The sequence below is a fragment of the Radiomyces spectabilis genome, assembly GCF_025331425.1.
Source record: "Radiomyces spectabilis strain NRRL 2753 chromosome Unknown BYT42scaffold_10, whole genome shotgun sequence".
Classification (NCBI taxonomy): Eukaryota; Fungi; Mucoromycota; class Mucoromycetes; order Mucorales; family Radiomycetaceae; genus Radiomyces; species Radiomyces spectabilis.
This window is the reverse complement of record NW_026251935.1, coordinates 70169-86098: the sequence shown is the minus strand read 5'-3', so window position 1 is coordinate 86098 and position 15930 is coordinate 70169. Positions and strand designations below refer to the sequence as shown.

Here is a 15930-nt window from a genome sequence, read left to right as displayed (position 1 = left end):
AGCGTTGGGAGAATTGATGGTGGCGAACAGAGGTTCCAAAGCGGCGGCACATGCATCCGCGTATTGAGGACCACCAAACTGACCGCAGATGCCAATACCGTAAGCCGAAGCTTGACGCACTTCATTGGTAGGATCCGAAAGACCAGCGATCATGTGCGACAAGAAATAATTGGTGTATTGGTACGAAGCCGGACCGGTGAACTCGACCACATCGTCAAACACACAGATGGCCCATTGACGAGCCGCGGTATTAGGATGACCCAAGAACTGCACCACCACAGGCAAAATCTTGTCAAAGTAAGGCAAGAAGCCACTGTGATGTGCTTTGAACACGGCTTGAATAGCACGAGCCAATTCTCCCAAGGCATCTTCCTCGGTTTCTTCTTCTTCCATCAACTGTTCCTCGGCTTCAGCATCATAGTCACCTTGCTGCTTCTGAGTCTCTCTGGCAGTCAGTCGTTCATGGAACTTCTTGAGCTGTTCCTCCGTCGACTTGGTGAATGCTTCGAGTTCGGCCGGTTGCAAACAGTTCTCACCCAACACTTCCAGACATTCATAGAAACTGGCATACACCTGCGACAAGAAAGCGAGATCATCTTCAATGGCCATGATCTTGTTCAGCTTTTCAAAGATGGTATGCCACATGTTGGCCAATTCTCCCGGAGCAATATTGGCTTCCTTGGCATCCTTCAAAAGCAAGGGAATCAACGCCGCCGCCGCGTGACGCACACCGTCGTGGAAGTAGAATTTCAACAGAGGCAAGGCAATCTCGAGCACCGACGCCACATAGGGAAGGAATCCAGCTCCCAAGTCACGAGCATAGCTGACCAACATTTCAATCGCGGTATGCTTCTCTTCCAAAACGGAGGTCTTGATACCGATCTGCTGGCCATTGATACCGACGAATTCCCAGCCATCTTCGGTGGGATATTTGGATTCGACGTCTTCATCTTCAACATCGACAAACGTGAATTCGGGAGTCAACTGAGCTGACTGCAACAAAGGAGGCATGATGCTCGGAAGATAAGGCAAGAAATCTTGACCCATCATCTTGCACATACGGGCCCACGCCGCCAGAAGATAGGTGGTTTGCACATCATCCGCTTCCGTGACCGATTGTTGAATTTGAGCGAGAATATTGATGAATTCTTGAGTGTAAGGAGCATACACTTCCTTGCCAATGGCCAGACCGATAAGCGAAGCACATTCAATAGCACGGCAACGTAAAAGACGGTACTGCTTGTCGGTAGCTTGACGAAGAATATCCAACAACAAAGGCATGATCACATTGTGATACTTGATAAATCGGTCTTCGGCACAATCCGCCACCGTCGCAATGGTGGTAATGGCTTGTTCCTGAACGTAAACTCTCGGGGTCTTGAGCAAAACCAACAGACGTTCAAAGATGGCATCCAAGTAAGGTTCAAGCGTTGCTTTGTCAGCTTCTTCGCAAAAGTTGACCATGGCCGCCGCAGCATGGGCTTGCACGCGGGGCTGGGAGTTGTCTTCCATGACAGGCAGAAGCGCACTCACGACCGCCTCGTGGAAATGTTTTTGAAGGTAAGGAGCAAAATCGGTCGACATTTGGCCGATGGTGTTACAGGCAGCATAACGCACACGAGGATGAGGGTCCTTGAAAGAGGGCATGATCATTTGAATGATATTGCCAAGTTCGGGTTTCATCACCTTGACCGAACCTTCACCGATGGAAGAGATGGCCATGAGCGAAGCACGACGTTGCTGCCATTCGCTGGACTGGAGCATCTGCGGAATATATTGGAATGCCACGGGAACCACTGCCTTGCCACCGAGCGTTCTAGCTAAACGATCCATAGTGCTTTCGCCCATCACATAATTTTCCTCATTATCGTCCTCATCCAACTGTGAAAAAATTTCCCCCAAAAAAAAAGGAAAAGGACCATCAACATTAGTATGATTGAATGCAACCTTACGTGGGAGTGGAAAATCACTTACGTCGTCAGTGGTATACCAAACTTCATCATCTTCCATGTCGGTCATCATTTCCATGGCCACCGGGATGACTTCTGAAGCGAAATTGGGCAATTTGCGGATCATGGCAGGAGCGGCTTCGGACAAGGTGAGCAATAATTCCAAGGCGGTCTGGCGTGTACGATCTTCAAAGGATTTGTCCTTGGAAACGGAGACCATGACTGTCAATACGTTGGGTAAAACAGGACGGAAAAGACGAGGAACATTATCAGCCAAGTCAATCAACACCACAAGACCATCCACCAAAGTCTGATCATCACGCGAAGCGATAACGGGAGACAAAGGCTATCCAAAGGAAGAAAAAAAGGCAAACAGCAATAAAATTAACGATTCCCATTCATCTATTGAATTTTCGAGAGATAGTTGGTTTACCTCCAACATTTGAGGCATTAAAGCACCCAAAGTCTTTTGTCCAGCAGCATCGGCTTGAATGATGTAAGCAGCCGCGGCCTTCATAGCTTCAAGACGAACCTGTAACCAAGAACAAAAATGAGTCGGTTAAAAGATGAAGACCCATGCTTCCTTTTTTCATTCTTTCTATCTTGTCCTCTTTTCGCCGTGCAATGCAGCTGTTCCACAAACAAAAATCAGGGTCAAACTTACCATTTGGCTCTCGGCGTCTGTAAGACTGGTGAGAAAGACCGATTTGAGGGCATCGGTATGTTGATCCGAGATCAATTCGGGTACAGAAGCGAAAATGCGGAAAGCTGATTCCCGGTGAGCAGGATTAGGGGCCTGGCTGCACTCGAAGAGTGCTTTCAAAAGTTCGGCCCATTTTCCTCCATCGGCTAAATCGGACTTGGCAACTTCGGCGATCGTGTCAGCGACCTTGTGGCGGGTACTCTGATCGTTTTCGTTGGCCAAAGCCATCAATAAGCATCCTTTCACACCAAGACGAGTATTTTCCTGAACCATATCCCAAAGTCGATCATCGGGATTCGTCGTAGAAGTGAATTGCTTGAAAGCCAAGCGACGCAACAAAACACTGCAGTGGGAACGAAGCTATCGGAGGAATGTTTTTATACGTTTCAATAAAGCAGTTCACGAAATGAGTAACCGTCACGGACAAGAAATAAAAAACCAAACAAAGGCTTAGGTTAACAATTGTGGGTTGAATTTACCTGGACTTCAGGATTCTGAGCGACGAATTGGGCTAATCCAAGAAGCAAAAGATCCGGCTGTTGTGCTACCCATTGGTCGTTCAATTGTGTTTCAGCAATCGATCTACAGGAGCATTACAATGTCGAAACTGGGGTTGAGTATAGACCGAATGAGTAAGAAAATGAATGCGCTAGGTTGTACCTTTGGTTATTATCAGGTGATAATAGGTTGGTAAGTACAGGAGTAAGTTGCTGAAGCACATCAGCAGAAACAGGTGTTTGTGCCATGAAGTCCTGTAAGTGCCTGCAAAAAAGGGTAAGGAAAAATAAAAAAATAAAAAAACACACAAGAAAAAAAAAGCCCACCAACATTAAAAAAATTTCAAAGACAGCAAAGATGGCACGTCTTACAAACCAAAACAAAAAAAAAGAAAAAGTAATAAAATTTTTGTTATTATTATTTTATCGTTGTTCAAAATCACACACAATAGACTTTGGCTGGTACAACGAAACCGTGATGTTCGTCTTTTGGATCGTTGGCGGCAAAACCGGGCGTGATCACAAACAGTACCGTTCCTTCCGGTTTACCTTTACTGGCAGCTTTCATCAGTGCACTGTCATATGCACACCCTTCGTCTATCGCAATACGTTCAATCTTGATCTCCTGTCCTTTCATAGCCAAGTTTAATTTGGCCGCTCGCTTTACGAGTTGCATGATCTTGTTCTTGTGCTGTTCCTTCTGATGAATCCTCGGGTACACACGCGCTAGTTGTTTCATGATATACTCGGTCAACTCTTCCATGGCTTGATCGATGTTTTCCTGCTCCGTCTCTGCATGCTTTGCAATCAGCGCACACACTTGCTGTCGTAACCTGTTCGACCATTCCGTGTTGCGTGACTCGATCCAAGCACTTAGTGCCCTGTACGCTTCGTTGACCGACACGCCCATATGGATTGGCGGTTCGAGCACGTGTTCGAGGATGGTTTCCGCAATAAACTTTTCCGTGAACATGGTGATGTATCCGGGTTCTAGCGTCGTCGCGTCGTCTCCCTTGAACAAGCGTTGTATCGCTGCTTCCTTCTCAGGCCACTGGTCCCAAACGAACTGAGTTCCGAGAGACCGATCTAAAATGGGCTTAAGTCCCATACAAAAATTGTTGCATTGGCTGGATAAATGGCTGATTTCTGATTGAATGGTCGACAAATCATCATCCGTCGCTCGAATTTGTCGTACGTGAGCATAAAAGTTATTTTCCATACGTTTATACTCTTCCTTGATGGATTCCAAATCCTTTTTCAGGGATTCATATGCCGTTTCCAATCGTGCGTACTCTTCTTTCTGGTGCTCAAGTACATGCATTGTACTTTCTCGTTCCTCCCGCTCGTTCTGTCGTTCCTTCTCCACTTGTGCCGTATACGTGTCTTTTTCCAACTGAATTCGTTCCAATATCTCCTTGTGGATATGCAAGGACTCATTCAACGAATGAATCACGAGATCTTTGTCCGAGTCCGTCTCATCCGTTGTGTCCAATGCCAAAAACGAATGAAGCGACATGGCATCGTCCTCCGTCTCCTCCTCCTCTACGACCACCTCCTCTTCCTTGGGTGCAGAAAATCGTTTTCGCTCGGAAAACGATTCAATCACGCTGTAGATACTCTTTCTTTGGTTCGAAGTGTCTTTGGTGGTTGGTTTTTCTCTGACGGTTGGAGCACGAGTGTCCACCATAGCTTAGGGAGCAATCAAATGAGAAGGGAAAAAAAGCAAGAGACACTGGAAAGGATGTCAAGAAAGATAAGGTGAAAAAGAAAAGAAAAGACAAGGATCCCGAAAAGGGGCAACCAAAAGGGGGATGGGGGAAGCTAAATTTCAACAGGAGGAAGCAACATCCGATGCATGATGCACTATACTTTTTGCAAAAGTTTATCCAAAATAATCCACCTGTCCTTCCGTGCGTGCTCGGTACATTTATTGACACGTTTGTGGAAAGTCGGTCGGTCAAAAAAAGAAATGTTCTTATTACCTCTACTTTCAGTAGCAGTGCAGATAGACCGTCGCACCCCACCTATCGTCACAAAAAAATGTTTCTGAGGGCAAGGGCATGAGCAACGAGGAAGAATGGCAAAAGATAGGTTTTTACTCTTACTAACTTTATGTCGAGACAGGATAATAGCGAAGCACCTATGATGTCCGTGCATAAGCAAGTGTCGGTTATTTGCGCGTCGCCCATGTTCAAGAATTTTAATACAATTATGGTCATGATCCCTACAGATAATGCAAGGTTAACTTTGTGATTCCCTTGTGTCTTGCGTATACTGCGTGTCTAGAAAAAAAAAGTTGACCACTATAAAACTGTAGACTAAAGGAATAACCTATACTTCGAAGTGTCCACCCTTGTATATTTTTTAATGCCGAACTGTCAATTACATTTGGATCGATAAAAACAGCCTACTGCCTTGGACATGCAGTGTTAGACGCCATCCTTCAGTCTTTTGATTTTTCGAGTTTTATTCACGCAATTACTCATTACAACTCGTCTATTCTTCCACTATATAACGGATTTGATTAAAAGTGCTATTTTTCCATAGGTCGCTTCAATCCATTATTGTCACATAATTTTGAAGCCAGGGCACTCAACGTTAGTGATAGTCCTGGACATACACCGTTTATTACTGTACAAGCCGGTGCATATTGGGTTTTTTTTTTCGGCACTACTGATATCTTGTGGCAAATGAGAATCCTGTCATTACAACTGGTAGCTAAGCGCAGCCATCCTTTTGCGATGTTTTTAGCCGTTCAGCTCACCATATTCTCTTTTAGAATATAGACTAAATACACGTGGATAAGTGACCTTTTCCATATTGCTAAAATCAATAGTCATCCTTTCCTATCCGTAATCCTCTTATTATCCACTCCGATGGTCTTGTTTGTATATTAAGTGCGCCTATCGCTTCTATTTTCTTCTCGATCCAGAGCGAGCAAAAAGTCCACAAAAAACGGGCGGGTCATTCATCTTTAATAAAAGTAAAAGCTACTTTCGATAGATGTAAAAACCAACCATTACGTACTAAAAATGATGCAAAATATATTTGCGTTTGGAGGCATTTCGTGGCTGAAGTGGATAACGTCCGCAAAATGGTAACCAGCTTAGCATCTTGCTAAGTACAACCATCCTTTTATCGAAGTTTTAGCCGTTCAGCCCTCTATCCTCTTTAAGAACATAAACCGATTAAGCACATATAAATATCTCCTTTTAATTGACAAAATAAAGCGTTACCTTTCCTATCCTTAATTCTCTTGTTTCCCACTCTGGTGATTTTGCCGGTATATCACATCCGAGTGAAGTACGACAGGCAGCTATCCTCTTTTCGCAAGGAGTACCAAAAACAAAAAAAAAAATCGCGCACTTTCGGCCCGCCGAAAAAAAGAAGCTCACATCCGGGATCGAACCGGAGACCTTTTCGGTGTAAACGAAACGCGATAACCACTACGCCATGCGAGCCTCAACTGAGAATATTTTTCTAAATATATTCACATCAGCAAAGCAATATTTTTTTTTTTTTGAGATTTTTGATAGTAACAGATGCTATTTGCTGTAATATATGTAGCCAAATGTATCTGGAAAACTTTAATTTATTGACTAGGGGCTTGGAAAGGCGAAGAGAATAGTTTTTTTGGCCGCTAATTACTGTGTGTTAAACCGAGTAGTAAGGTGATGACGGTGGGAAAGAATTGCAAGTCAGTTAGAGAATAAGAAAATGGATAACTTCCATGTGCCGAATTTGTCAAGGCATGTGATGCTCACTGATGGATTAAGCTTGCGTAAATGCAGGACAAAGACTAATTGACTTTGACCAACTAAAAAGGGACGGTAATAAGCGGCACTATTTATCAGTTGTCATGGTAAACGAAATGCAAGGGAAAAGGTGCGCTCAAGAATTCCGTTGACAATTGCACAACTGTTCACTATTTTTTATTTTCGCTTCAGAAAGCGATGGTTGCTTTGTCCTTTTTTTTGGTGTTTTTTGTATACAAGGAGGCATTGATTGAAAAATCACAGATTATACATAGGAGGAAAGGAAAGAAGAAGAGAACAAGTACGCGATAGAGTATGCATGTGCCTTTTTTCTGGTGATTAAAGGGAAGTCGAGAACATTTTTAGCTTTTGTTTAAATCGTGTATTTAGTGGGCTTCTTCGCTTGGCCACGGTGGAGCGGCTTCTACCATCGGAGGCAACCTAATAACGGATTGTGATAGTGCCGCGGGGTCGTTGGTCGCTGTATCTCTGGTACCATATTTCTGAATGGTTGCATCTGGCATGTGAGAGTGAGCAGTCCCGGTAGGACTGACATCTTCAAAGCTCATGGGGGACATTGAGTGAAACTCTTCTTTAGTTTGAGGATGACCCGTGTACGAAGCTGGTGGTTTCTTGTTGGCGCTGCCCATGATCTCCAAGTTTGTCAACTTTTTCTGAGCGGCTGCAGCCACTCCGGCGGCTGTGCGTTGATGCATGACTCCAAATTTTTGCCAAACGTAGTTTTGACACTGGTCAGCACCAGGAAGATCTTGAATCATCTTTGCAATCGTGGCATGCGTAAATCCGTAATAGTCGGGACCCGAGGCTAACGTGATCACAGACATTACTTTTTCCCATTCTGATAATAAACATGATCCTTTTTAACCGGTCGTACCTGAATTTGAATGTTCTCTGTTTCGAATCTCGTTGGCTCGCTTCACAATTGCTGTCCAGACTCCCGTAGCTGAATTGGCGACGATAGGTTGGTCAGGACAATCGTCGGCGTAGACGCGGAACTAAGAGTTTTAAACGCATAAAAATGATGGCTGTCACATCACTTCCATGAGCGAGAACTTACTTTGGGTCCATGGCTTCCATTCTCCTCCACAGAACACGTATAGAGTGTATTGGCGTTCGCATTCACCATACTCAAATAAGTTCTACAAAGAAGAGTGAGCCAATATTTGAGTGATAATATTGACCTTTGAACCGCAAGATTCGAGTACGAGGTTTTTCATGCCAAGCTTTCAAGATGGTCAAATTTGTTTTATATGAACTTTACCTGCTTACTTTGAAACCGACGGGCCAAATGTAGCGATCATTATGGTAGGCTGGCAAAGGCACGACGTGGCCGAGAGAATGAACGGTCAAAATGCCCACGCGAGCGGGTAATTTGTATTCTCCAGTGACCGTATCTCGTTCCAATGGTTGGACACGACGCATTTTCTGTTCCACGGGTCCACGACGCATACGCTTCGGTCGAGAGGAAGGAACCATGGTACCGTCTCGAATCACGGAAACTTCGATACGCGAAGACGATGCGGCAGGATTTATGGGTTGGGAAGGCGATACATCCATGATCGAGTCATACTCTTCCACCGTGGAGGGCGAGGATGTATCGGACAAAGTTTGTGATGGCAAAGGAGTACGCGGAGGATTCATTGGCTTGACGACTCCTTTCTCTGATTTCTTGTTAACAAAAAGCCGCAAAGGAACCGATGGGAAAAAAAAGTAGGGCACAGTATCGTTTTACCTTTCTCACCGAATGAATCCGACACCGTGCTGGCAGAATCATCAGGGTCAATGACCGGTGGCGTCTCTTGGATAGAGGTTGTGATTTCCTTGTAGTTTTGTTGGTGTTGGTGTTGGTGTTGGTGTTGATGAGGATGATCGATGTCCGATGGCTGACTAGGAGGATCACTGTATTTGCAAATTCTATCCAGCAGAATGCTGCATGTAATTGTCAGCGAATTGCTCGGATTCCCTCACGGATAGCTTTACGTTTTCTCCTTAGCCAAGCGCCGTAACCGTTTCTTTGCGCTGTATAAGTCATTGGCAAGAAGCTCGTTGCGCTACATTGAATGAGAAAAAAAAAGAATGGTTAAGAATCCCAAAAAAAGAAGAAAACCAACTTGTCTGTCGGGGCGAACCATGCCAATACAATTTTTTTTCTCTTACCTCGATCATTTCTTTTAAACGCTTTTTCATACGTTTATATTTTTCTTCGGATACATTTGTATCCGCAAGGGAACCCTTTGAATTCATCATTTCACCGCTAGATAAATTTTCTGCAACCGCCATCGACATGGTTCCTGCATATAGAAACGAGACAAAAAAAAAAGGCGGCGTCAGAACGTGTAACCCGAACCAGGGAAAATCTTGGAATGTGCCTGAAACATAATTTTTTTATCCCCAATGCAAGCCGTTTTTTTTCTGCTTAGCCATCTTTTTTTTTTTTTTTTTCATGCCAGTGATGAAATCTGAATCATGGATGGATGGGATCATCTGGGCTGGTTTTTATCGCATGTAGGGTGCATTGAATGAAGTGGCACCGACAGAAAAAAGGGTGTCAACAGACAATCTCCGGCCTCATCGCGCCGCTTCATATGACTCACCATCGCAGACCAGGCACGATGAAATGTTGTATCGGCATTGGGGGAGAAAAAATGAAAGTGAAAGTGGCGAAATGAGTAACTCACCTCAATCAATGCTGTCGCCAGGATTATGGATAGAGAAAAAGAAAAAAAAAAGAAAAACCTTGGGTGTCAAGGGACCCATCCATACTACTTTTTGTTCCAACAGAGGCCGATGTGACTTGTTAAATCTCGAGGTGAACGGCGCTGGTGCGAAAAAAAAAAGTGGCAAGGAATTGCCTAAAACAAACCAACGACAAAGAAGAACTGGAGGTATTCTCAGAACCTTAACGGCAAGATATCATATGATCTTGCAACTTCTGGCGAAGTGTAAATTTTTCTGTCGTTTTTTTTTCTTGCCAATCCCATGGCAGTGTCTGTTCTGTCTCCTTTTGGATGCATGTATTCAATGTAGTGGCGCACAAACCATTGACCCCATAATTCGGATCAATAAATTGCCGTTCTTTATATTTTAGTATTGTGAATCTACTTTCTTTTCTGCTGACTCTGGGAGGATGCATGCAGAGAGAAAGTCTTCGTCTTTGGTATGTCGACGCCATCGTTGTCAAGTGGCTTATCAAGGGAACAGTAGGGTGTGTTTTTTTTTCCACTCGGGTCGGCATTTCGTTTTCTAGCTTTTTTAAATGAAAAAAAAGAAGCGCTTTTCAAAACCAGATTAATTACAAAGTGAAGCGGTCATTGAATGGCTTTCAAATTTCACGCGTTGATTCAAAAAAAAGCTTATTGGGGCCAACTGTCCTTTCTCTTGCATACGATAAAAAAGAATTTATTATATTTTTTTCGCGAACACGCCTGTTGCCATGCAAAAATACACCATAATTTCCGCTGCTGACCTCTCGTCGCGCGTTTTTTCTCATCACTTGCTTTGGCGCATACCTTGTTCGCTGGCTAAAAATTGTAACTTAGTTCTACCGATTTGCCTATTAATGGAATGCTATGCTGATGGCGACATATGCGCTCTCAATCCCTTGATCTCTGCCAAGGACCTTTCACTCTCTGTGGAACCTTTACCATCCATGCAGGCAAAGGTACAGAGCGATCAAGCCACCCTTCAACATCACAACCAGTCTCGCCATCCTGACAATAGTACGTTCTCAAGCTATCTCTCCCCCAAACCAGTTCGTAAACAGTATGTCACCCTCCTCGACAAGAGCCGTTATTGATGTCTCTCGGAATGGAACATAAACTGCGTCATTTACCATTTTCTGGCGCCGATGATGCCATGGAAGATTTTATCATGCACCCTGATTAACTCCGCTCATCAAGGTACTGTCCGTTGCTTCATTGCCTGAGCCCAAATGCACGACCAGCTTACAAGCCAACCGCTTGTCCACGATCTTCCCCGTAAATCTTGTCCAATTATCCTTTTTTTAGGCCACTTGGACGATTTTCTCCATTTGCCGGATCGAAATAAGTTCTCCCAAGGATTTAACGAGATTTTCCACGATAACGAAGAAGAGATAAATACCCACCTGTCATTATAATGCTTCATATATAATTTATACTTTATCAGAGCTTTAAGAAGTTTCCCATAAACCAGATAAAGAAGACCATACTATTTGTCCTCTGTTTCTCTGATCGTCTCAGAGCCAACAGCAAAGTATGTTAACTTGGAACGCAGTTTTGGTTTAATTGATACAATGAGCAACTAAGCAATTCATATAATAACTATGATGACAATAAAGGATGGAAAGATGGATTGAGTAACAGGGGCGGGGGAAAAGGAAATAGCGAGAATGTGGAATAAAACAAACATTAGGATGATCGGCGAACCGGCGCGGCTCGGCATCGGAACTTGTTTATAACATCGTGAGATTTCATTAGATCATGACGCGAAAGCACTTCTAGTATGCCCATGGTCGACCATTATTTCCTTCACTCTCTTGGCAACTCTAACATAAAAAAGCCTGAAATCAATGTACTGAACAAACGAGTCATTGTCCTTTGAGTCTACCTCAGAAAGGACTGGATGTCGTCTGGATTGGTAGATAAACCCGCGTAATCATAATAACCAGGCGCACTTTCATGTGGCTCAAGGTGACCGTGGAGATCAGGTCTGGCAAAACCTTATTCAGTTAAAAAGGCACATAATAGATCATACATCCTCACAATGTATTACCTTATGTCGACTTTGTGGTTGGTGAATGTCATGCTTGTCGACAGATATCAGCCAGCTTCTGTCTGGTTGTCAATCTCCATCCGTAGTTGTTTAGTGCAGTCTTTAACGAATTATAGGCGTGTAAAGGAGATTCCGGAAGTTGAAACAACATTTTGTTTTGACCGTGGTGCGATAACATGTCGATTAAGGTTAAAAGTAGAGCATACCGTAATTCTGACGCGGCGAATACGAAAAGCACTGAGTTTAAGTACGCCTGATCATATGGTAGAAACCAAGTCACACCTCTCTCTCGCTTTCCTTGAAACAAAAACTTTTTGAATGCATGGCTCGGTGGTTGCGGGAATCCGTCCAAGGGGGACTCTTTGGTGGCATGCGACGACAATGATTGTTGTAAAGTCGAGGATAATAGTTCGGACGCTTTGTTGATTTTGCTCGTCAAAATGGAAGAAGGTTTCTTTTTCACGGTACGTTGGTTGGATGGCTGCGACGTGGTACGCGGTAACGACAGATTAGCACCGAGGGAAAGCGTCAAGTTGGAAAGATTGGTGGAATCATCGTCAAAGAAGGTAAGATTAAGAGAAGGGATGGTAGCGGTTGAAAGATCCAGCGAAGAGTTAATGTCGCCTTTGGAGACACTGCCGTCTTTTAACTGATAGATACTTTCAAAAGTACGATCGGACGCGGTGTTGACGGATAAAGTGGCTGAAGACGAGGTGGAAAGAGGCGACAAACTATTTTCTGAACGGGAAGGTGAAGGACGTCGTGAAGGGGTGGGTGGTGCATGTTGGGGATTGATGGAGGACGATCGCATAGTGGCTTCAACGGAACTACTCCATGAACGTACTGGAGTGGGAGGACCTAGTTCGTGAACAACGCTAAGAGTAGAATCGTTCGTCATATTGGCCACAGCTCTTTCCATTTGCAAATAGTCGGTGACCATTTGCGCGTCGAGGATCCGGCTTGCGTGACCATGGCGGCCAAAATTGCCAGATTGGGTAATCGTCTTGGTTGATACGAAAATGTTTTTGATTCACGGTTCCAATCGCCTACTGAAATAAATTCACCTATCGAAGTATCCACGACAGGTACCTCGAGCCTTTGCTTGCACCAAGCCATCGTTTCTCCTTTTCTTCTTTTCGACGCAGCTTTTCGGCTTTACGCTGATGATAACATGGACGAAAATAGATTCCCTTTAAAAACAATTGTCATGTAAATTTAGCGAAATGCAAAAGAACAGGACCTGAAAGTCACTCCCAACGTAAAATCAGGAACAATAGAAAAAAAAAAAACTCAAAATAAACCTACTCTACTTGTTTGCGCAAATATAAGATCGGACATCACTTGTTTGCATGAAACACAGCGAAAACATTCAGCATGGTACACCTCGTCACCTATAAATATAAAACGGGGGTCAGTCCGTCAGCAACATAGAACTCTGTGCATCGCCAAAGGGTTTGGATTATTTTCCTTCATTTTTTAATATTCCGCCACCGATGGTCTTTATTGGACCTTCTTTTATCATGCAGCTCTCTCCATATGAAAAAATGACTTACCAATCATGATGGCTTCATGTTGCGTAGGTTGTTTGCATGCGGCACAAATGTAAGAGCATTGTTCACACAAGGGTCGTCCATCGTTGAGTAACAATAAATTGGAACTGCAATCAACTTCGCGAGCACACTTGGCGCAAGTAAAACTAATTCATGAAGGCAAAAGAAAAATAGGCATTGCATGCATATGCGTATGTCTGTAGTTAAGAAATAAAGCTCATATTATATCAACAGCCTAGAAAGAAAAGAAAAAAAAAAGTACCATTCCAAATGAAACAAGGCATCACCGAAAGCAATGACCGATCCTTCTTCAATGACTAAATGACAACCAATGCACAGAGGCTCGGAAGCTTCGTTCGCAGATACAGTCGTCATTGAATGATACAATACAATGTGGTAGAATAAACAATGTCAAGGGTGAAAAGAAAAAGAAAGGCAAAAAAAAGTGAGGATTTACGAAGACAGATCCAATATAGAAGAATCGACTATGCACATAAAAAAAAAAGAGAGTGAAAACAAGAAAGAATTGGACAAAATGAGATGGGCGGTTAGACAGCAATATTTCTCATCAAACTAAAAGGATCAATAAATGCGACTTTTTGCCTCTTTTTGCAAGGATGTTGAGGTCGATGGTGGAGAAGAAAAAGTGAATATTGCAAAAAGAATAGGGTTAAATGAAGATAATGATGTAACACAAGGTTTGGGGAAGAAGGCTCGTTCCGTATCCATCACGAGCATCCTGGCAAAGTAGTGTAACCTCAACTAAATACAATAATACATTTATGGCAGCCCAATCACTGGGCTAACTATGCCACTTGACCATCTCCGATTCGCTTTTTCCTTCTAGCCCATACCTATTTGGGTCATTCCATCCTATTTCGTTTCATTTATCGTTATGGAAATCATGTTTAGCTTCTTCAATTCCAAAACCTGGACAACCTTCATAAAAAAACTTTTTTTTTTTCCTATTGGCCGAGATGGTATCCTAAACAGTCTGTTCATGCCCTAATAGCATGCCATGACCGATTACCTTTGGATCAATGGGCCAATTTTATTCATTTTGAATGGGATTTATTGCTTCCTTTCTCGTCCCAGAAAGCTTTATGCGGTTGAAGCTGTGATCTTTTTCTGTCTCCTCACCAAGGATCGTCCAAGGAACTATCAATAGCTCTGCGGGCTGGAGGGTCTTTTTTTCGTTTTTTTTCCCCTGCGATTCACTGTGCAAGCATGTTTGCGTTTGTGAATGTTGATCCTTGATTGTGTTGGGGCAAGTGATGTGGGACAAAAATAAATGAACTATACATAACCGTTTTAGCTTGTCAATGGTTGATTTCCATCGATCCATCTTTATCAATGACCCACATTTAATGTTCAACATAGACTCACAGGACTTTTTTTGCGATCATTGGCCGACAAAATGCATCGATATTTAAAATAAATGAATTCATTCCTCTTTCTTCCGACGCTGATCTGGTGCAACACAAAGATCCTTTTTTCTTTTTTAAGCTTTTTTAGAACACCACAGAAAACCTTTTTTGCATCACCAAAGCACGTAAAATCAACCCCACTGGCACTTGGCTCTCTCTGTAAGTATACACCGATGCAGCACAGACTGCAAAATTGCAATATATGGTTATTTTTTTCTTACCTACTCCCAACGGTCTGACTCTGGATCGTTCTGTCCCCATACAGTACTGTCTCTAATAATAATATCTCTTTTCCATTGGTTGAATCCATGGCCGTGATAAAGGGATTTCTCAATTACCAGTTTTCAGGTGGTGGCATTTCATGGAGATGATATTACTTTCTAAGCTAATCAATCGATCAATTGTTATTCAATTTAAGGAGTTATCGCTCTGTTTATCAATCTGCGATAATGAAATAATCAGCCACTTTTATATCTCCTCCATAAGCGCTCAAAGAGAAATCACAGTCATGAAGTATGGTAGTCCCAAAAAACAATATCTTGTGGAATATTGATGAACTTAAATGGGCATTTGAGAGGCTGCCATGAGCTGCTTTCCGCCAGCATAAAAGACGGAAAAATGGTCATGCATCAAGGTCGCCAATTTTAGAGTTACAGTGGCTGAAAAAATTGTCCAAACCTATGCCGTTTTTTTACGTTTTTATTCATACCGCAGCTTTTGCTATATGTATCGTCCGAATTTTTTTTATATGAAAAGTACATTCTCTTCTCTACATTGTCGCGAAATCTCGAAGATCGCATTGCAATTCATCGCATTGCATTCACCATTTCAACATGATCGGTCGGTTTGGACAATTTTTTCAATAAATCCAAAAATAAGAAAAGTGTTTTTTCAGCTGTTTTTCTTCCTTGCCGGTATGAAAAACGCTGGCGAAATAAAAGTATCGTTATGGCAACCTCCTCTAAAAAATATACACAAAGCATTCCGGGCAGAATCGTGCAATTCATAAACGCCATTAGCTCCATATTGAATTCGGTGCATACTGGGTGGATCTGGGGACCGCCATCACACTGCATCTTTTTTTTGAGCACGTTTTTCATAGTACCGCGACTTTTTTTTTATTCATAGAAAAAGAGAATTCTTTTCTCTACGCTGTGCCGAAATCCCGAGCATTATTCTTAATGTAGATCACATGCGGGATTGGCAATGGCATTAGGATGAATTGGAGTAAAATGCTCGGGATTTCGGCACAGCGTAGAGAAAAGAATTCTCTTTT

General features: G+C 43.0%; 5 protein-coding genes and 1 non-coding gene across 6 annotated transcripts; 1 reads left to right on the top strand and 5 right to left on the bottom strand.

Annotated features, from left to right (window-relative positions):
• Positions 1-219: 219 nt before the first annotated feature.
• BYT42DRAFT_476495 (armadillo-type protein) lies at positions 220-3398 on the bottom strand (the record flags this gene model as incomplete). The annotated part of the gene is made up of 6 exons (XM_051563629.1): positions 220-1881; positions 1948-2295; positions 2383-2481; positions 2614-3012; positions 3132-3234; positions 3313-3398. Coding segments are annotated over 6 exons (2697 nt in total), but the record flags the coding sequence as incomplete, so codon positions are not given.
• A 190-nt stretch (positions 3399-3588) lies between these two features.
• On the bottom strand, positions 3589-4665 carry BYT42DRAFT_500791 (uncharacterized protein; the record flags this gene model as incomplete). Its single annotated transcript, XM_051564730.1, has 1 exon — positions 3589-4665. The coding sequence occupies one exon, from the start codon at positions 4663-4665 to the stop codon at positions 3589-3591; it is 1077 nt and encodes a 358-aa protein (XP_051420839.1).
• A 1872-nt stretch (positions 4666-6537) lies between these two features.
• Positions 6538-6610, bottom strand: BYT42DRAFT_t108. Its single transcript has one exon. It is a non-coding gene; the product is annotated as a tRNA-Val (tRNA).
• Positions 6611-7051: 441 nt separating this feature from the next.
• BYT42DRAFT_577739 (F/Y rich C-terminus-domain-containing protein) lies at positions 7052-9367 on the bottom strand. The gene is made up of 7 exons (XM_051569208.1): positions 9083-9367; positions 8906-8976; positions 8658-8854; positions 8187-8586; positions 7983-8064; positions 7800-7920; positions 7052-7730 (listed from the first exon to the last, which is right to left on the bottom strand). Exons 1-7 carry the CDS (start codon positions 9209-9211, stop codon positions 7291-7293), a joined length of 1440 nt encoding a protein of 479 aa, XP_051420838.1. The 5' UTR covers positions 9212-9367; the 3' UTR covers positions 7052-7290.
• A 3357-nt stretch (positions 9368-12724) lies between these two features.
• On the bottom strand, positions 12725-13705 carry BYT42DRAFT_42952 (uncharacterized protein). Its single transcript, XM_051563479.1, has 4 exons — positions 13490-13705; positions 13231-13373; positions 12979-13068; positions 12725-12867 (listed from the first exon to the last, which is right to left on the bottom strand). Exons 1-4 carry the CDS (start codon positions 13600-13602, stop codon positions 12833-12835), a joined length of 381 nt encoding a protein of 126 aa, XP_051420837.1. The 5' UTR covers positions 13603-13705; the 3' UTR covers positions 12725-12832.
• Positions 13706-14332: 627 nt separating this feature from the next.
• Positions 14333-14906, top strand: BYT42DRAFT_577714 (uncharacterized protein). Its single transcript, XM_051569207.1, has 2 exons — positions 14333-14523; positions 14590-14906. Exon 2 carries the CDS (start codon positions 14666-14668, stop codon positions 14891-14893), a length of 228 nt encoding a protein of 75 aa, XP_051420836.1. The 5' UTR covers positions 14333-14523; positions 14590-14665; the 3' UTR covers positions 14894-14906.
• The last annotated feature ends 1024 nt before the right edge of the window (positions 14907-15930 follow it).